The following is a 21662-nucleotide window of genomic DNA, read 5'->3' on the forward strand; positions in this document are numbered from 1 at the left end:
AAGCTAACTTCTGATACTACACTGAATAAATTTTTCTTAATTTTTCAAAAAATACATTTTTTGAACTACTATTAGAGTACCTACTTGATTGTGCTAATGTAAAAATGTATAAAACATAATTTTTCAAAATTAAAAGAAATATTTTTTTTTTTTTTTGCAAAATACGCCAGATTTTTGAGAATGGCCCATATATTAAGAATAATAGGGGACACCATTTTTAATACCACCCCAGTTAGAGGACTGCTGATTTTTGCAGACTTGTGTACTGTTAATTTCAACTTTCTGCATTCTTCCATTTAGGTATGAATTATACACCATTTGTGCACTATCCCACTCATAGAATAATTCTTAAGCTTATCTAGAAGATAAGTGTGTTCTAGTTAAATAAAGTTTATTAGTTTTTCATGCAAGTAGAGAAGATAGAATTAAAGTTACATTGTAAGGAGTCAACTAATATACAAGTACTTCATGTAGACCTACTTACATTAAACCAGTTTGCTGCATGTCAAATGCCCCAAGTGCAGCAGTATTATTAGGCTCAAATGTATCCATGGTATATACAAATCTGAGTAAGATCTGTGACTGTCTTAAGAATTTTATAAACACAATTTGCTACTTCAGATCTCTGACCTGGGAAACCGCAATATTTGTTGAATGAGCATGTTACATCTGCATTTGTAGATTGGTGCATAATATACTGTAAAATAAAAAGTAGGAGTAATTGGTTATGCTGTTTATAGGTAAATATTAACATTAACACTTTTTTGAGTATAAGGGAGCCAACAATGCTTGGGCACTGTAGAAACTCATCAATATTTTGATGTTTAAATGTCAAAGATATTGATATACAGGCACTGTGGAGGTAATATTAGCCTGTGAAGTCCAGCTATTTTGTGTAACCTTAGCCAGAGTAAGGGGTTCAAATTGCCAGAGCTTTCCTTATCTAACAATTCGTACAACAAGATAAATGTATCATGAAGTTATGAACTTTTGAGGCCTGTTATGAAATGACCAACTTTAGAAGCCTTACTATATAAATTATTCTACAAAGTACTCTAAGATAGCTGTGTAATATTTAACTGTACTTACATCAACATCCTATATAGTAAACATACCTGTCCCTGTAAACATTGAGTGAATATAGATTAGTAGTTGAATTTACAAATGCTTGTACTTAATAAATCTTTATCTTGTCTAGAGCATCATCAGTGTCAACAAATGTTTGCAGTATTTAGCTCCTATCACCAACAAAACATGCAAGGCTCTCCCCCCCCCTCCCCCCCCCCTTCTCCCCATTATTTGGAAGCATATAAAGAAAAATTGTTAAGGGTAAGCCAGTTAGTAACACTCTTTTGATAATGGAATTTGTTTTGGACTACAAACAGAAACTTAGTCTTCACACAAAATCTGTGAATTGATTTTTCCTGGAAATTTAACTTCAAGTTTGTGTACTGTATCTTCTTTACTCCTGTTCTCTCTAATTTTGCTCCCCAGATACCAAACTTAGACTACTTTCAGCAAGTCCTTTGTTGATACTGACAGAATTACACACTTATCAGCAAATCCTAAAGTTTTTATTTTGTCTCCATGAACTTTATTTCCTTTGACAGATTTCATCATATTTTTCTCTACTGCTTATATTTAAAGATTGAATGACTTGGGATACAAGCTGCGATTCTCAATGACTCCTTTTGCAAGTACAGTACTGCTTGTTTTATCTTCTTATACTTCAATAACAACTGTTAACATTGTTTATAAGATCCAAAGATGTATGGTATCTTCTGAATGATCTTCAGTTTTTGTAGGCCTTGCGTGTAATATTATGTTATTGATAATTTTTTACTTTTGGACTGTCTTCCCACAACTGAATGAAACAATATTCGTGTCATATGCATTTCGTCTTTATTCTCTTCAAGGTGGCATCAGTGGCAGGTTCCATGGACAGTTTTTTACATGTTATGTTTTTGTTCCATTTTTGGTGCGGTTCCTCTTCTTATAATTGCTACTTGGGGTTTTAGTTTTCCACATTTCACAGCACTAGGAACTGAACACTTGTTTTGATGCAATGAAGATGCTTGCAGAGAATAAGGCGAAATGTGTATGGCACAAAAAATTTCATTCAGTTGTAGGTAGACGGTCCAAAAGTGAAAAAAACATTGTTTAAATTTTCTGTGTTGAGTTATGTTGTCCAGTTAGTGCTTTGGCATAGTCTGTGGAATGGAATGTCTTATGTATCTACTCAGTAACCAAAAACTTCTTTGGCCTGCTGGTAGTTCGTAACAATTGAAACAAAGGATCAGTCGAACCTGCAAATACTAGATATTGCCTTCACCTTGTAATGTAGTAATGATGTTGCACATTACTTCTTACATGCACAACAGAAAGGGAACACAACATTGGCAATATTTGTTTTGCGTCTTTATTGGTTTTTAACACATTGATTGTCATGAGACAGATCTAGTGTATTTTGCAGTGAACACATAGTGCTTAGTGAGCCGATCACTCAGTTGTAGAAATAATTCAAAAGCCAAGATCACTTAAATACTGTTTACTGGATAACCGGTTTCAACACATTAAAGGTGCCATCAGCAGATCTGAATGTAGATTAATATTTATAAACCATTTGGATATAAAGATACACGAGGCAGATCAGCTGACGTAAAATTGTCACAGAAATAAAAAAAGCTGCTTTTATGGTCATTCTTTTCCATAAGATATGTAAAACCAAAGTCATAAGATATAACTATTTGGTACATGACTGCTGCTCGACTAACAACGGTCGGCCAACCGTTGTCTGTGAAAGAGATTGATGAAGTGAGTGGAACCCATACCAGTTAAGACTAAGGGGGGATGTTGAACGTATAGAAAGAAAGGCATGAAAAACATTCACAGGTTTTGTTTGAGTCATTGATGAGCATCACAGAAATACTGAACTGTCAGATGCTTGAAGATAGATGCCAATTATCCCACAATAGGTCACTTATAAAGTTCAAAGAACTGGTATTTTCTAAAATCTATTAATGGCTTTCGGAAATCAGCCACACAGCCAGCCTCAGAATGTAGAAAAGTCAGTGTTCTTATCATTCTTAGTATATTATAATGAAAAAATCTTTTTCACGTATAACTCTCTTTTTCACGTATAACTCTCTTTTTCACGTATAACTCTCTTTTTCACGTATAACTCTCTTTTTCACGTATAACTCTCTTTTTCACGTATAACTCTCTTTTTCACGTATAACTCTCTTTTTCACGTATAACTCTCTTTTTCACGTATAACTCTCTTTTTCACGTATAAATGATATAGGAGGTTATACACCTTTGTCTTCTGTTTTTTGTGGTAAAGCATTTCCAGAGTACATCAAATTCTATATTAGTTTCATAGTTTGATACCTTCTGTGAAGCCACAGAAAATATGTTTAATATCCTCCTCATATGAAGATGTGGTCATGTTCAGGTGGTAGTACGCGGTGGTTATAATTAAAGTGCGGCTACTCACGGAAGTCCAGAGTGGGCTGTAATTATTGTATGGCAGTGAAATTACTAGATATGCTAATGCGTCAATGTGGAACTGGTTTACGCTGGGAAAAAAATCTCATTTTGACAACCAGGTGCAAATCAGGTCGACTCTCCAGTTCTCATATTGAACAAATTATGTAACTGATTAATAATGAAATCAGCATTATGCCTTTCTCACTTGTCTGACCTTTTCTGCCCACATCTCGTTCCTAATCCATTACACATGGAAACATTTCTGTATGTCTTTCTTTTATTCACAGTGCGAGGTTTGCAGCTGATAGTGAAAATTGAAACTAATTCTTTTCCAGTGGAAATCAGTTTCGCATTAATGCTCTAGGGTATCTACAAAGTTTCACTGCCATACGATAATTACAGCCCACACTGGACCTCTGTGTACGGCTGCACTTCAATTACAACCATGCGTAATTTAGTGAGGAATCTAGGAATGGTGCGAAGACAAGATTAGACTAACAGTAGCATGCATAGAGGCATTCAGGCAGTCATTTTTCTCACACTCAATATGCAAATGGAATAGGAAGAAATTGTAATAAGTGGTACATTGGGAAATACCTTATCCCACACACTTCAGTAGTTTGCAGAATATAGAGGTGGATGTAAAACTGTAACTGGTAATTGAAGAATTAAAAACCAATATGAGGCAACAAGTTGTCCAGGAGGAAGCCACTGTCCTTTGTAATATAATTTGTAACAACAAAACAATCAATTTTTGACAAAATAATTTAATTGGATAGATAAAAAAACTTGCTCAACAAGCATTGGCAGAAGGCACACGCAAAAGGAGGTTGTAATTAGGCAAGCTTTCGGAGTCAGTGTTTCCTTCTTCAGGAGAAGGGTTGATGGGGAAGGAAGAGGGGTGATGGAAAATGATTGGAGAGGTCTAGGAAAAGTGGTAGATTTCGCGGAAGTCAGCTAGAACTGCTGGTCAGGGGAGACACATCACACGGGATGAGAAAGAGAGAGAGAGACTGATTGTAGGGAACTGCATCGGATGAGATTTGAAAACCTGAGAGCTTAAAAGTGGAAGTCAGGGTAAAATGCAAGACAGAGATTACTGCTTGAACATCATGCATGAGTTAATAAGAGTGAAAAGCTAAGTGCAATGTACTTAAGAGGTGCTAAGGGGGTGGTGAAAAATGGACAGGTAAGACAATTAAAGATGTAGAAAACTAAAAAGGGGTGAAGAAAAGAGTAGTTACTGTGCAGAAATGCTGAGATGGAAGAAATTAACGTAAATTAAGGCCAGGTGGATGGTGAGAACCAAGGATATTCATGCAGCGGTAGTTAAGAGTTCTGAGAAAATGTTGTGTGGGAGAAGAACCCAGACGGCGCGTGTAGTGAAACAGGCCTTGAGGTCATAATTATCATGTTGTAGAGCTTGCTCTGCAACAAGATATTGCATGTTGCCAGTATATGCCCTCTGCCTATGCCAATTCATCCCCTTGATAGTTGTTGTTTTTTTTATGACTCTGTATTTTGCCAATGGTACCACAGGGAGCTTGGAATTTATGTATTTTATTTTTAAGTATCAGAGTCAAAATGGAAACATACAGCAAAGCTTAAATAAGAGATTTGAAAGACCAATTCTAAAATCGAATTATCCAAAACTGCTTTTGATCTTACTGGATACTGCCCCCGGAATGCCATTTAAATTTTAAAGTTTTATTTCTTGCAAATTTTGTTCAACTGGGATACTGATAATTGGAGGCAATCTTCTTCCTTTTGAATATCATCATCTGCAAACATAATACACTAGACTCTCACTAATATGGCCCTCAGTAGTCCAGCCTCTGTGATCCGGCGCACATCCAAAAACACGTGCACAATGAATTATCATGTGCAACAATGCTTAGTTAAACAATGCTTTATGTACTGTATTTGAAATTGTAGCTTTCTTTACAGTTCGGAATTAGGTCTTCTAAAAGGAAACGCGTTACGCTAGACCTCAAGCAGAAACTCGAAAGATAAGTTAATTTGAGGTTCTTCGCAGAAAGCCATTGCTACCGAGTTCAATGTTGGATGAGCAACTATTTATGACATCAAAAAGAAAGATGATGATATTAGACAGTACTCAACACAAATGAATTGAGAGTTTGGAAAACAGAAGGTTTTGTGGAAGAATGAGAATGAAAAACTGGCTGTTTATAGATGGTTCACACAACAACGTTTTAAGGAATTCCAGCTAGTGGCCTGATTATAAAGGAAAAAGCATTGAACAACTTGGCGGTAGCAACTTGGGTGCAGCGAACGAAGGTTGGATATCAAACTGGAAAAACGACATGGCGTTTGGCAGCTGACAGTCACTGGAACAAGTGGCTCAGCTAACGATAAGGATGCTGATGACTTTGTAAGCAAGATATGGAAGATAATAGGGGAAGATGATTTAACTGCTGATGCGTTGTATAATGCTGATGAAACAGGACACTTTCTTTTTTTCTCTTTTCTTTCCAAGATGCTTCCTTCAAAAACATTAGCTGCCAAGAACGAGAAAGAAGCTCCTGGTTACAAGCAACAGAAACAGTGCACAACATTAATGGCGTGTTGTAATGCAAATGGGAATCATCGACTACCGCTTATGGTGATTGGAAAATCACTTTGTTTTCAACACACTGGCATAAATACTGTACCAGTGCAGTATTGCGCTCAGAAAAAAGCATGGACAGACAAATATTATCTCTGGTTCCATGAAACGTTCGTACCAGCAGTGAGAAAAGAGTTAAAGAAGAAAGCTTCCACTGAGAGCTATCCTTATAATTGACAATGCTCGGAGTCATCCTTGAGAGAAACATCTGAAGTCCGATGGTATACATGTACAAGCACTCTTTCTCCCATCCAGTGTGGCAGCCCTAATTCAGCCCATGGACCAGGGAATTTTTGAATCAATTAAATGTCATTATCGAAATTCACTTCTCATCTCCCTGTTGAATGACTCTATTGCGACTATGCTGAAGGTGTGGAAAGCAATTGACATACATGTTGTTGTTTTCCAAGCAGCCGAAGCATGGGATAAAGTGGAGAGCACTACTATAATGAAGAGCTGGAGAAAATTGTGGCCATCTATTGATGCTGAGTTGGATCCAGTAGTGAGTGACAGCAATGAGCCAGTTAGTTTGGAATTATCAATTACTTTGTGCACTGACATTTTCCACAACCTGGAAGGAGGAGAAGAAATTGATGATGAAGATTTTACTAAGTGGCTGAATGAGGAAAACTGTGATACGGACCAAACTTTAACAGATGAAGAAATAATCAATAGTGTGCAAGAAAGTAATGATGAAAGTGAAGAAGAAGAAGATACAGGAGGAGAGAGCATGAAGATTTCTCACACTGCTGGTGCTGAAGCTGCTGAGGTCTTCATGGAGTACATTATGCAACAACCAGATACATGCAGTACCGATGTAATGCTTGTAAAGTAGTTGTGTGATAAAACATGCCACAGTCATGTATCATCATTGCGACAGTTAAAAATAAGGGACATGTTTCATAGTGAGTGATAAGACCATATAATTATGTACAGTATGCACTCGAGGACTAAGTTTTCTTTGAAATTTAATGTATTTTTGGATTTAATAAAGTATATCTTCTATGTTTTAAAATTGTATCCTTCGGTTTAATAAAGTATGGTACACTATATCCCCTATGTTTTCAAAATAAATAAAAACAAAATAAACGAATAAAATAAATTTCAGACACTCAATAATCTGACACCCATATGTGCCAGGAATGTCCGAATTAGCAAGAGTAGTGTACATTTACATCCCCAGAGAATGAAGTCAATGTTAATATTAAAAATGGTAGGTTACAGTCCACACATCTGTGTAGTATTTGAAACTGAGCCAGGATGTTGTAAAATTACTGGCAAACTGAACACCTTTGGATACAGGGCTGGATCACACACCTTAATAAGCAGAGGTCAGTTACATACCAGTTACAAAAATACATAGTGTCTGCCCATAAAATGAGCTAAGATACATCTCCATCTCTGTGGATGCTCATGTAAGACAGATTTCTATAAAATAATTGCATATACCACTGAGAAAAAATATTAGATGTTAAAGACCTAATACACATCAGTACAAAATAAAATACAAAATGCAATAAACCAAGCACAACTCTGCAGAGTACAAATTCATCTTAAAAATCTGCTTTGATATACAGTATTGTTACACCATTAACTTGTCAACCAAGGGGAGAAAAAAAAATTATGCACAAGAGTGATAGTGGGTCTAGTAACATGTGACCCATTGAGGGTTGTAAGCAGACTATTGGCTATGCATGCTTGCTCAGGTACAAAGAAAGGTGACATGCCGATAGCTGGTGCAGGGGTACACATAGTTACATTAAATAAGACCATGTAATATATGTTACGTAATACAATCTGTAAACAATGGATAAAATAATTAAATAATTATACCTAATATAATAACACAATATAAAAGTTAAAAAAAATATGCATAATTTAAAAGGTGAATACTTCTTAAGTTTTATGGCTATCGGTATGTGATACAGATAAGAGACCAAGGAGGATGGAAAGTGGTATACAATAAATAAATAGGCTGCAAAATGAGTGCAACAACACTACTGCACAGGTAAGTGTGCCATAGCCAGACATCTGTGCACATGGGCTACATGAAATGACTGCTGCAAATCTCCAGCCAACTTGAATCATGGAGATATTCAGCAGAAAAAATATTTTTAAGTACTACACAACAAATAATAAAATAATGAAACAGAAGAGAACATTGACTAGGCTGCAAAATGAGCACACCACCTTCACTCCACAGGTAGGCGAATTGGAGCCCAATATAGGAGTTTAAGGTATGAGAGAAGCAAAAGAGATATTGTCGGCCACAAATGTCTAGCAGGCACAGATCATATGTCCAATCAGCATAAATAACCAATACATTACTAAGTGCAGTGACAAGACACACACTATAAAAGATCGTGTAAAATATTTAAGTATCCCTATTAAGATCGCACTGATTGTTACATACCAGGTTGGGGCTTTCTTATTGTGACTGTAAATATCCAGTTCATCTAAAAAGTCCATTTTTTCTACATCTATAATTTCATTTTTTCTTATGCACAAAACAGAACCCCATTAGAAACTAGTCAGCTTTCTCAGCTGCGTGTTTACTGATTGCTGGAAAAAAGAAATCTGGTGGAATAGTCCGTACTAAACAATGATTGCCCCTATAATCTTCCTTGTACCAGTTCCTTAAGTTATGTAGCAGAATGGGATGAACATGTCACAAGTTTTAACATGCAGATCTTGAAGTTTCTTGATAAAGATGATTTGTTCATTCCATAGCACTTTGTATCCTATAATTCACAGAAAACTCTCACTGAAAGTATTCTTACAACAGGCTTATGCTTTTTCATCAGTCAGATCTGCTGGTGTCTCAGCTGATCAGTTTTTGACCAAATAGGTTAGTGAAATGTGAAGAGACCCTCAGAATATCGCCCAAAACTTTGCTTAGTACACAATGCTGCAATGCTGAGTTTGTAGTTTTTGTACTTTGTTGTTTCCTAGTACTATTATACAACTATCAAGAGTTAACCTTGGCAAGAAATGTCAGTGAGTTTTATGAAGAGGGTGCTATTCACGATATAGTGCAAATGTTGAGTTGCAGTAGGCACAGCAAAAAAGTTAAAAAGTCAGCTTTCAGCCAAAAACACACACACACACACACACACACACACACACACACATGGCCAGTCTCTGGTTGCCGACACCAGTCTGCAGTCGTGTGTTCTCTAATTCAGCAGCTTTTTCCTTGTGCCTGTCTGACTCAAGATTTGCACCATGTGGTGAGCAGCAATCTATCCTTTTCACGATATTGTCATAATTCCATCTAAATTTGCCTTTGTGTGGCAAGAATTGAGTGATAATTACTTGCTGTGCTTAAAGGAGGATTCTGAGCTGTTCTTCTCCCTGCCGCAGGATATTTTTCAGGGACATGACTAGGAAGTGCTTATAGTGGCAAGATTGATCCGAATTATGATGAACTAAAACAAATAATGGAACCACACTTTCATTAGTTATTTTTTTTATTCTTAATTTCCATACTTCTTTTTTGATAGTTTTATTTTAACAATCCCTGATGTTCATTTTGCATTTGTGAGCACTTGAATTCGAGAAAGCTGCTATATTAGAGAGAAATCAGTTCTGTTGACACAGTGAGTAGTATAGTTTGTCTTGTCATTTGAGTTTATTTCATCAAATCTTTTTCTTGCTATTGGCGTGGCTGTTGGGTACAGAATGAGTAAGATGCTAGATATAAGGGTATATTTGTACAGCAGCCTTGGTGCTGGCACCTCACTGATGGCTCAGGCATCTCTTATCTTGCTAGGGAACTTTATCCTGTGGCTATTGGCATTGCTAGCTAAGTGGATTACTTGAAGTGTGTCTGATGACAGTAATAGTGGTTCATTCATGCCGAAAAACCGAGCAAGGTGACGCTGTGGTTAGCACACTGGTGTCACATTTGGGAAGATGACAGTTCAAACCTTCGTGCGGCCTTTCAGATTTAGGTTTTCCTTGATTTCTGTAAATTGCTCCAGGGAAATGCTGGGATGGTTCCTTTGAAAGGATATGGCAGATTTCCTTCCCCACCCTTGACACAATCTGAGCGTGTGCTCCATCTCTAATGTCCTTGATGTCAACGGGACATTAAATTCAATCTCCCTTCATGTTAAAAAATTATAGCTGACAGGAGAGAGAAGGGGTATGGATGGACACTGTGTATATCATTAACATTACAGATCCTTTTACCAGTTTGTACAAGAAGCCAAAAATAATCCAGAGTACTTTTTCAGACAGTTACAAAAGTCTCCACAAATTTTTCAATTTGTTTTAAAGATTATTGAACCAAGGTAGTTTGATTCGACCCAACATTTTTGATGTGGTTTCTGTGGAAGAGCGATTTATAGCCCTACTCACTCTGAGGTAATATTTAATCAGTTTTTATCGACATCTATTTCATGTACCCCATCTGCCATTTATATATTCTTGTACCGATAATGTTGCTAAAAGTAGAAAATGACAAATTAAAGAAAACGGAACATAATTTCCAAAATGTATTACACCAGATATTATCCATCTTGAAATGGTTGATATGGTCTCTGTGGGATCCATATCAAATAGGACTATCAATAGACATTGAATATATACAAGGAAGGGCAGCATCAGTGATCACATAGATGTTTGCTCCACAAGAGCATCATGCAAATGCAAAAAGCAAGTCTCAGCTGGCCCCTCTCTCTCACTCTCACTCTCACTCTCACTCTCACTCTCACTCTCACTCTCACTCTCTCTCTCACTCTCTCTCTCTCTCTCTCTCTCTCTCTCTCTCTCTCTCTCTCTCGACTTAGTTTTAAGTACAAGTAGTAAGTGAGGAATACAAGAATACACTACAGACCTCTACATATCACTTTTGCAGTGATTGCAAGGACAAGGTTAAACTAATTATGGCTTGCATAGTGGTATTTAAGAAGCCATTTTTCCCATAGTTCATATGGGAATGATGTGGAAAGAAATGTTAATGTGTGGTACAAGGGGAAGCACACTCTGCTATGCACATAAATTTGCAGAGTACAGACATAGATGTAGATTCGACAAAACAAAAAAATATAATAAAAAGTCTGTCAAATCAATGGCTTTCTTGGTTTTCTCAAATATTGCTCAGTACTTCTTTACAGCGAAACTTTCGGTGAGTCATGAAGGAAAAAAAAAGTGAGAGCAACAGTGATACTTCTAGGCACAATCATATTTGATTTGAATTCAGTCATGTTGAATTTTTTTAATGACAACGTTTTTGCTGTTGACTGCAAACATTTATTGTAAATCCTAAAATTTCAATTTCAGCTTTAAATCATTATCATGTGGTTTAGATGCTGAAAGACAGCAGCAGTATACAACAGATGAAAATTATCAAGGAAACACCTTGAAGACAGTTCCTTGGGAAACACTTCCATCTGTTGTATGTAGATTGTTATACTAACCAACACTGACAAGGCATACAAGATCAAATCCACTTTTTTTTTACTTGTGCTGAAAGTTGCTGTGTGTCAGCCTCTAAACCACTTGATAATGAATGAAAGAAAAATTGCAATTATTGGATTTACAGTAAATAAATTAGTGAATGACAAAACTGTTGTCATTCTTAAGATACCCTGTTTGATCAGACTTTTGAATCATTCCATTGAAATTGCTGAAGTGGTAGAAGTCAATGGAAACAGCATGTGAGGAAACCACAAGATTATTACAGGAGTAGTTTGATGCTAGAAAGAGTGGCAAAAGGTGGAACACTGTAATAATTTTCTGTTATGAAGACAATAGCTAGTGTTCTTAGTGAATGATTACCCAGGAAATTGAGTTGGGAATAATTGTAACTGACTGGACAAGGATTGTGAAACAGTCAAGTACCAGTGAAGCCTCAGTGAGCTCCACAATTGTGCTGTGCATATTGCCAACCACACTGTGGACAGCCTAGATAGGACAGCAGGCTCCTACTGGCAGTCTATACAACACATCTTACATTTCACTGTATAGTTTGGCGACATTCCTATCTAACAATAAATGTGAGACTGACTGTGTGGCGTAATTGTCTGTATATTGCAAACCTGTCAACAACCTGAAGGTTGGTTTGAATACCACAGTACAGTGGTTTACTAAACTTGGTCCTGCTTGAGGTGATACATTGTTGGACTCAGAACCATGGTGCAACTAGGCAGTTTTCATTTCAACGAACAGTGCTAGAGATAAAAGAAGTGCAAAGTGACAGATAAAAATGCCAGGACTGACTGAGGATCAAACCTGAAGCCTTTGTGTCTGTGGTCTAGTACTTAACCATTTCCTTTGATTTATATTACATATTTCTATAAGAGATTAAGCAGCTGTGGCACAATTTGGGTCTGCATATGATTTTACAACATTTTACTGTACATAGTTGCCATCTGTACTTGGATACGGTAATGACCACAAACTGTCTTGTGAGTGTAGTATCATATTCACACATTGTCTGCAGAAACTTTCTTTTATACATTGAACTCGAGAAGCATAATTCTTGAATCTGTTGCAGATGACGACAATGACCAATCAGGTGAAGGTGAAGATGAAAAAGATGCAGTTGCATATTACATATCAAATGAAGTACGCTTTACTAACCCTAAAATGTGCAGGTAAGGCTGTGTTTATTGCATATGATTTTTAGTTGTGTTATGTGTAATCATTTTGTCCTACATCCTTGTTGTTAATACAGTGACATGCCAAAACATTATGATCAGGTACTTAATAGTGTGTTGATCCACCTTTGGAATGCAATACAGCAGCGATTCTGTATGGCATGGATTCGACAAGTTGATGGTAGGTTTCTGAAGATATGATGGATCAGGTGCCTGTTTTCAGATCACGAAATTTCTGTATATTATGGGGTGGGGGTTTTTGGGTACAGAGCTGATGCCCAGAAGTGATCCAGATGTGTTCCATCAGTTTCAGATCAGACAAATTTGGTGGTAAAGAAATCAGGAGGAGGTCACTATAGAAGATTGGAAGTGGGAAACACTGAATGCGCCAAAAATAAAAGATTAAGAAAATGGGAATAATTGTATGGAAGTTGTTACAAATAATTTGTATTTAATGAAAAATATATTATGATGTTTGGCATTACTATTAACATTTCATCAAAGCACATTTTATAAAGGAACATTTGATACTGAGCATAGACTCCCATGAAACTTAACTTTCGGAAAGGCTGATGTGCCATGCTTCATAGCCAAGGAAATGCTGATGTTCGCTCAAGTTCTTACACTCTGATATTACTTGCACAAGTATTCATAAAGTGCTCTATATTTCACGTTAAGAAATGGAATCACAGCAAGGGGGGCCTTCTTTTCACTTCATTTGCTTGATGGTGGAAATTGGGTCATATTTTCTAAAGATGACAGATCATTGAAGTTCTGTCTCTTTTTGAACAAAGAGAACTCAGTCCAGTCTACTTCATCAAAATCAGTATTAGCTAAGGAAGCCAGATCCAAGAAATCTCCTTCACCCATGTTGATTACCATGAAAAGTTTTCCTACACTAGCTTTGGCCACCATATTTTCCAGTTCTTCAGACACCATACATTTAACATTCTTTTCCTTTTTCTCTATAGTGCCAGAGCCTTGATTGGAAGGCATGTAATCATGACCATACTCTAAGAACTTGATTTCAGCACTTTCAAAGACATCTTATGAAGCAAGCAACATTAAAGCTATCATCACATGATTTTTGTTTTGTCCAACACAGTAATCACACAACAAAATGAGTTTATTTTTGTGTGTGAATCCCGAAGTCATAACCTTCAATACACAGGATGCCACTTCACACTACCTCTTTGATCAGCTAGGCCCCATGCCACCTGCACATGAATGATTTGCCTAAATCAGCATGTATTCCCAAGTTATAATCTGAGAGCTGTTGTGAGTAAAACATGCTGCTGTGCCTTAGTGTAGATGTAAACAGTAACTTGTTACAGATCTATGGACACACTCCATGTCTCACTTAAGGGCATTTGTAAACATGATTTTCATCAAGCTGAGCTTTCTCAGTGTTTTCGTGATGAGATTGCAGTGGAAACTTGACAGATTAATCAGAGGTAATTTTAGCCTGCATACTCAGCTTATCACATAAATAATGTGTGTCATTTCTTGATTTCTCCAATTAAACATTGCTGGAGAATTTCTTGAAGATGGTAGAATAATATTTGTAAGTCATTGAAGAAGTCACCTGTCTTTCTTTGAAGAAGCATACATACAGCTTTTATTTAAGTCCAGGCTGAAATATTCTTTACTTGACCTCCTCCTGTTGTAATAAATTTCTCCTCTAGAAAACTATTAATGTGTGCTTTGATGTGATTCACATCTTCATTGTTGAACATTTTTATGAGCATAAGAACTTGGATGTACCTTCTACAGTCCTTGTACGTTGTTTCCCCCTTTTTAAGTTTCTCTTAAAGAGTCTGTAGCTGTCGGGAAGGAATTCCTAAAATGTCTGAGAACATTTTACTACGTACTTGCACACAGCCTCCTGAACCGTTAGGAACTGTGTAATGCATGCTGGCTTGCCTTCTGCTCTCACAGGGCTGATCATATGTACTGCGACATGTTCTGGCAACAGGAGTTACTTGAATGCACCCAGTTAAGTATGTACCCTGTTGCCCTTCTGTGTGTTGGTAAAACTGGACAAATAGAAGCTCCCTGTGTTAGTATAGCAATGATTTGCAGGAATATCTGCATTTACACAACTTCTGAAAACAAACAAGTCAACATCATTTCCTTTCTTACAGTATGGTGTTTCCCATTTCTGGTCTTACATTGTGCTCCTCAAACCACTGTAGCACAATTCTGGCTTTTACAGTTCTGGCCTTGTTATTTAGACAATTGTCCTGCTGGTTGATGCTATCATTCTTTGGGAAGATGTGAAGCTTGAAGGAACGCAGGCGGTCTGCAGTAATGTTCTCATAGTCCACAGCTGTCTTGGTGGCTGATTATTTCCACAGGTGCCATGGAAGCCCAGATGAATGTCCCCCATAGCATAATACTGCCCCTACCAGCATGAGACTGTGACACAGTGTATATTCCAACCAGCCACTTGCATTGATGACGGAGTAACTGGACACGACTTCAATCTATCCGGGTATGACCATCGACCTGGTGTAAGAAAAAACACGATTTGTTTGGCCAGACACCATGTTTCCATTGATCCACTGTCCACTCTTGATACTCCCATGCCCATTGCAATCATTATTGACAATGTTGTCAAAATGGGATTTGTAATTGACAATGACATCAACATAGCAAACCTTAGGGATAATGTGCTGCAGAGCCCATTTGCAACAATGTAATTTAAACAGTGTGCTCCAAAACAGTTGCAACTAAACCGGCATTGTCATTAGACCTGCCACAGATTGCTCTTTCTCCTGCTCTATTGAGAGAAAGCAAGCTTCTGATCTCCATATTCTGTAATGCACTTGTAGGCTTTGAGACTTTGCACAGAGAGACTAGAATTTTGATGGGACACATTTATTTTTTTCATATGCATTGTTTAATATTTCCCCTTATGTACACTGTTGTAAGAGCAAATTGCATGTAATGATTAGATGGATTGTAAAAATGTCCATGACTTTCACTTCTTTATGGAACTAGCTAAATAATAAAAAAGAGCACCACAGGCTTATGCTCAACACAATATTCATTTGCTTTTCTTGATCAGTACAGCTTTATCATTCTTACCTTCTTAAGGATATAAGACTGTTAATGTGATGTTTCGTACTTTTTCATATTGCTAATAATGTTAAGAGACTTTTAGATTTGACAAATTGTGCTTTAAATTTGATATTGGTTGATTGATGCACAGTTCCTTCATTGAAGTGTTGTGTACTCTTGGAAGATTGTACAGAATTTTTTGACTGTCAAATGATCACATAGTTCATTTCTGATTGACATCCATGATTTATTATGAATAAGGCTTTGTGTGATATAGAGCATGCAGAATGCAGTTTCATGAAGTCAGGTTTTGCTCACTTACCATGTACTAGCAGAAGTTTATGTTGTTACTTCAGACATGACACTGACAGGTATAATTAGAACACTAAGGCACTGTGGACGTAACTTCTTTAGAATGAGTATCTCCTACAGTTTTACCAGATGAAGTGAATTTTCATGTTGGTAAACCCGCAACTGCTGTGTGATTTTGTAGCCACTATTGTTTAAAGTACTTCAGATTGTATGTATCTTTTGAATTGACAAAAGCATATAATGTAATATATTGTGTTGAACTTTCTCCCAGCTTTGCTTGTATCAAGAGAGGAGCTGTGATAGAAGCAGATAAGAGCATTCACTCACAGTTGAGATTGGTGAATTTCAGTGATGGTTCTCCATATGAAACACTCCATGCCTTTATTAGCAAAACAATGGCACCGTATTTCAAATCATATGTCCAGGAATCAGGGAGAGCAGATAGGTGAGTTTAAAAGAAAAGTTTATTTGGTTATAGAAATGAACCTACAGGTGTTCTGATAATAATGGTAAAATGTGTTGTTCATTACAGAGATGGTGACAAAATGGCTCCCTCAGTTGAGAAAAAAATGGCTGAGCTGGAAATGGGTCTTTTACATTTGCAGCAAAATATTGATATACCAGAGATATCACTGCCTGTACATCCTGTTGTTTCGGCAACAATTAAACAGTGCTTGGATGAAGGACGTAAACCGAAAGTAGCAGACTTTGGTGACAAGGTGGAAGACTCTTCATTTCTTAATCAGTTACAAAATGGAGTAAATAGGTGGATAAAGGAGATTCAGAAGGTAAGAATACCTAGATTATTGTGGAATATGAACAGATTTTTTTCCTCCCTTTCTTTTACTTCATATGCAGAGTTGTGACTCTGAAATTAAACTTACTCATTTTAGTTGTATGAAAGCCCAGTTAGTACTAATAATATTAGTAGCCAGATCTCCAAGTCTTGTACATATCAGTATCATCATTGAAATATAAGATACACAGATAAAACCATAAGAATGGACAGATTAAGGAATGTAGAGATTAGAAAGGACCTTAAACAAGAAAGTATGAGAGAAGAAATTGAAAAAAAGAGATTAAGATGGTATGGGCATGTTAAGAGGATGCACGGGCAGACACTCCCCAAAATTATGGAAGAACACGGTGGAAAATGGAGAGTGAGAATATCTGGAAAGGAGAGGTGTGACCTGGCAGCAAGCGGAGGAAGAAAAGTGATGGGAGGACCGAGCCAAATGGAGAGGACTCGTCAGCACCCAGACCCGGCAGTAGCTGGAGCAGGATCCAGAGATAGATAGATATAACGAGGGTTAATTGAGCACTAAAACATACACAGACAGACAAGCAAGCAACTGCTTATTTCTACCTTTGATGCAATACTCTATTTACTGGAGAAAAAGTGTGTTACTAGTGCAAATTACATTTATTTGGGCTGCTTCTAGACTGTTCTTGGTAGCCAAAGAGGCATGTGAATCATTTTGTATCAATTATATCTGGACCATCGACTTAGGATTGCCACTGTTCCACAGATGTTGCTTCACAGTTATAGTAGTATGGCACATTTTTTTAAATGAAAATGTTGACTACTGCATTAAATAAAATTTATAATAAAATAAAAATCTGGAAAGAAAGCTTAGACTTGTGTTATTTTCCTAAACATAAATCATCTTGTTTGTATATGGCTGTAATTGCAGCCAAGAGACTTCTCCAACAAAATTTCTGTTGCCTGTATGTAAGTAAACTATATTCATCCACCTTACAGTGACTCATGGTTCTGGTCCAGCATCAAGTGTGGAGCAGTAAAGTGTTGAATGCTGTGCTCATTGTAGTGTAATTCGTTATTATTGATTACTGTAAGTTGTATCAGTTATTCAAGAAGGCAGCTGTAAAGCCCGTATCCTATCTTCAGGACATGAGATAAACTTCAGTCATTTGATGCTCAGAGTAACCTAGTCTTTGCAGTACAAAGAGGAAAACAATCCTCCCACCCCCATCCCCTTCCCTCAGCATTGAGCCGCAACCCTAGCAGGTACTCTGCTTCTGGATGCCATAGGTACACTGACATTGATGCCATAGGTACACTGACATTTAGGTGTAGCATGAACAGAATTATCGATTTTTCTTTTAATTTTTATGTTGTCCTTATGTTCAAACTACAGCTGCATAAGTTTGGCAGGTCTCAAATGAAATGCTTGATTTTTGTTTACCTAGAAAACATTTAGATATTACTATACCGGCTACAGTTGTCACTATGTTTGAGTTAGGAGGTGCAGTGGTTAAGGCACTGGATTAGAATTCCCCATTCTGCCATCGTGAATTAGGTTTTCTATGGCTTCCACAAATTATTTCAGATGCACATTGGGGAATTTCTTCAACAAGGCAATGGCAGATTTCTTACAGCATTCTTCTTCAGTCTTTAATGACTATGATATTGATTGAATCTTGACTTTCTAAACTTTCTTTTGTTCTTGCCTGTGTGTTTTTAATCAGTATGCGTAAGTTACTTTTATTGATAGATTTACTTAATACCAATATACTGAATAGGTTCCAAGCAACTTTTAAAATGTGTAATTTTATATCAATTATTTCAGGTAACAAAACTGGACAGAGATCCCTCATCTGGAACAGCTCTACAAGAAATTAGTTTTTGGCTGAACCTTGAGAGAGCTTTGCATAGGATTCAGGAAAAGCGTGAAAGCATTGAAGTGGCTCTAACGCTGGACATACTGAAGCATGGGAAAAGGTTTCATGCTACTGTGAGCTTTGACACTGATACAGGTAATTTAGTCTACAAACATTTAAAGAAAGTAAAATAATTTACCAGCCACTGAAATTGTAGCAGAGCTGGTAGAAATAACTTAGAAAGTGCTGTGGCTGGCAAATTAGACCTCCTGCTGTTGTCATAAGTATTGTTATGTTAATCATTTTTGGAGTTTTCCATTTATTCCGTAGTTCCTTCAAGATTCGTGGAGGTACATGCCACCTTTGCAAGTAAATGAAAGGCAGTTTTTTTCTTTCTTTTTTTTATACGTGTTTTGCATCTTTTAGTTATGAAGTGCATGTATTACAGTCCACTGAAGATTCTTCATGAATAAAAGGAGTGAAACACCTATGGCAGAAAACAAACTACTGCCTTTCATTTAATTGCAAAGATGGAACATACTTCCACGAATTTTATTTTCAATTTGAATGAAAACATGTTAAGGAGGTAATCAACTAAATGTTTCTTGATGGGGCAGTATTTTAGTAAATCATTCAGTGTCAGTTGTGTGTCTGTTCCTAGTGACTTCTGTTACTGGATCAACTTTGAGACAGTGTGTGGAGTAGACAATGTTTTCTAAACTGTGTTCCGCAGAACACTGGTTTTCTGCAGAAGATGAGTAAGTGCCCCATAAAAAACTATTAATAATACGTGTTTTTTTCTGCCATTTTGATGATACTAATTATTTTTAATGAAAATAGTCAATCTGCGAAAACGTAATGCAGTTGAACAGATAAAACGCACTCACCAAGTGACAGCAGGAGGAAACATGTAAAGGTTAAGGAAATGTGCAAGCTTTCAGACCCAGTGGATTTTCATTTTGGCAGAAGCATTGAAGGGGAAAGAAGACAGGCGAAGGAAAAAAAACTGATGAGGCTTACAAAATTGGGAGAGTTTGGAAAAGTCTCCCAGAACCTCGGGCTGGGGAGATTTAATGGATGGGATGAAAAGGAAAGACTGATCTTGTCCAATAATTCGCCCCTGATCCTTTGTTCTGGCTGACTTTTCTGAACTCTCCCACTTTCCTAAACCTCATTAGTCCTTTACCTTCACCCCTCCTGCCAGGAGGAGAAGCCACTGGCTCAAAAGCTTACAGATTTACGCAATCTGCTGCCACTTGGCTGCGCGCGCGCCCACACACACACACACACACACACACACACACACACACACACACACACACACACACATTCTCTGGCAGCTGAATTCCACCCTGGATTTTTCATTGTTCAGCTAAATTATAATTATTTTTTAAACTTTTATTATGGTTTCTACATTTTAGTTATGATACAAAATTAATCACTGAACGAAACAGTTCTCATTTTTTTTAAAGATTTTATTAACCTTCAAAATAAAGTTTTATCAAAGTACCAGAATTCTGTGTTCCATGAGAGGAAAAGTTTGGGAATCCCTGGCATAGAAAACAGCTTTTATGACAAATAGTGAATATAAGTGATCTCTGTCTGAAGTCATTGACAGGACATAAACAAGACTTAAAACTTGGCTAGCTTCTGGATGAATTCTGCACCCAGCTAGTGTACACATGCACACAAGAGTAACCCCCCCCCCCCCCCCCCCCAAGTACACACACTTGATAAAGGCCAACACAGTGGTGTGTGTGTGTGTGTGTTTGTAAAAAAAGTTGTAAGTCTTATTTGTGTATCTATCAACAACTCAACACCTCTTCTATTTGGTGAGTTGTTACCGATGTTTAAATTATTTACATTCTACCAAAACATTTCATTACCAAAATAATAGATGGAGGTATTGTGGAAATAGAGGTGCTTTTTCGTTAAAAATTCCTGGATAACTGTTAGTAATCAGTGTTCACTGGTAGTTCACAAGTTAGCAGTATTTAGTTTTGAAAAGTGATGAATATTCGGTATGTTAGGATGGTTAGTGTCCAGAAATGGCACAATGAGCCTACCTTTTATCCTCAAGATGTTCAATGTGTTGAGATCAACAGTCTATTGGACATAAATAACTATCATGTGAAGTGTACATTTTTCTTTTCTGTTTTTTATCTATAAAATTTTTATTACGTGGTAGAAAATATTTTATTTTGACAGATTAATGAATTTACATGATGCTTATGTTGTGGTTTCAGGACTTAAACAAGCTTTAGCCACAGTGAATGATTACAATCCATTGATGAAGGATTTTCCAATTAATGATCTACTGTCTGCGACAGAATTAGACCGTATTCGGTCTGCTGTTCAGCTCATTTTTTCACATCTAAGAAAAATCCGATCCACAAAGTACCCTATCCAGAGAGCGCTAAGGCTTGTAGAAGCAATATCAAGAGACCTTGGCTCACAGCTGTTGAAGGTATTCACACTTCAGTGATGAATGAAAGCATTGTCTAATAATAAATGTGCATTTTTGTAGAAACAAACAATAGTAAAAATGTGGACTAAAAATATCCATTTGTATGAGTTGTTGAGGCTGGAAGAACTTACGTTCTGAATGAGAAGAGAGGTATAGTTAAAACAAATATTAAATGAGTGTTTGCATTTCCTTTATTCAGTTGTTTATTATGAGGCTGAGAAAGTAATTAGTGCTGTGGAATTTTATGCCTGGAGATTTGAGAAGATACCCATATTTCATTTTATAACCTGCTGTTTGCTTAATAAGACAATAATTGAAAAGCTTCAGTTACTGATATATGCTAGCATTGGCTAAGCTGGTACACTTGTTTACCTTTCTGTTCGTGTGTAACCCATCATTGGTTCATAGATGTGAGTACTGTCTTAAAGAGTAGTGCAGTTAAATGTTGTGATTGGTAGTAATATCTTAAAAAAGATGC

General features: G+C 36.9%; 1 protein-coding gene across 3 annotated transcripts in view; it reads left to right on the top strand.

Moving 5' to 3' along the window:
* LOC124787868 (dynein heavy chain, cytoplasmic) overlaps nucleotides 1-21662 on the top strand; it is a 233671-nt gene that overhangs the window by 3597 nt on the left and 208412 nt on the right. For all 3 annotated transcript variants that reach the window (XM_047254836.1, XM_047254837.1, XM_047254838.1), the window contains exons 2-6: nucleotides 12618-12717; nucleotides 16367-16540; nucleotides 16628-16883; nucleotides 18687-18873; nucleotides 20964-21184. In XM_047254836.1, coding sequence (XP_047110792.1) covers nucleotides 12618-12717; nucleotides 16367-16540; nucleotides 16628-16883; nucleotides 18687-18873; nucleotides 20964-21184 — 938 coding nt within the window. The remainder of the gene's footprint in view (nucleotides 1-12617; nucleotides 12718-16366; nucleotides 16541-16627; nucleotides 16884-18686; nucleotides 18874-20963; nucleotides 21185-21662) is intronic.

Source organism: Schistocerca piceifrons, chromosome 3, assembly GCF_021461385.2.
Source record: "Schistocerca piceifrons isolate TAMUIC-IGC-003096 chromosome 3, iqSchPice1.1, whole genome shotgun sequence".
Lineage (NCBI taxonomy): Eukaryota > Metazoa > Arthropoda > Insecta > Orthoptera > Acrididae > Schistocerca > Schistocerca piceifrons.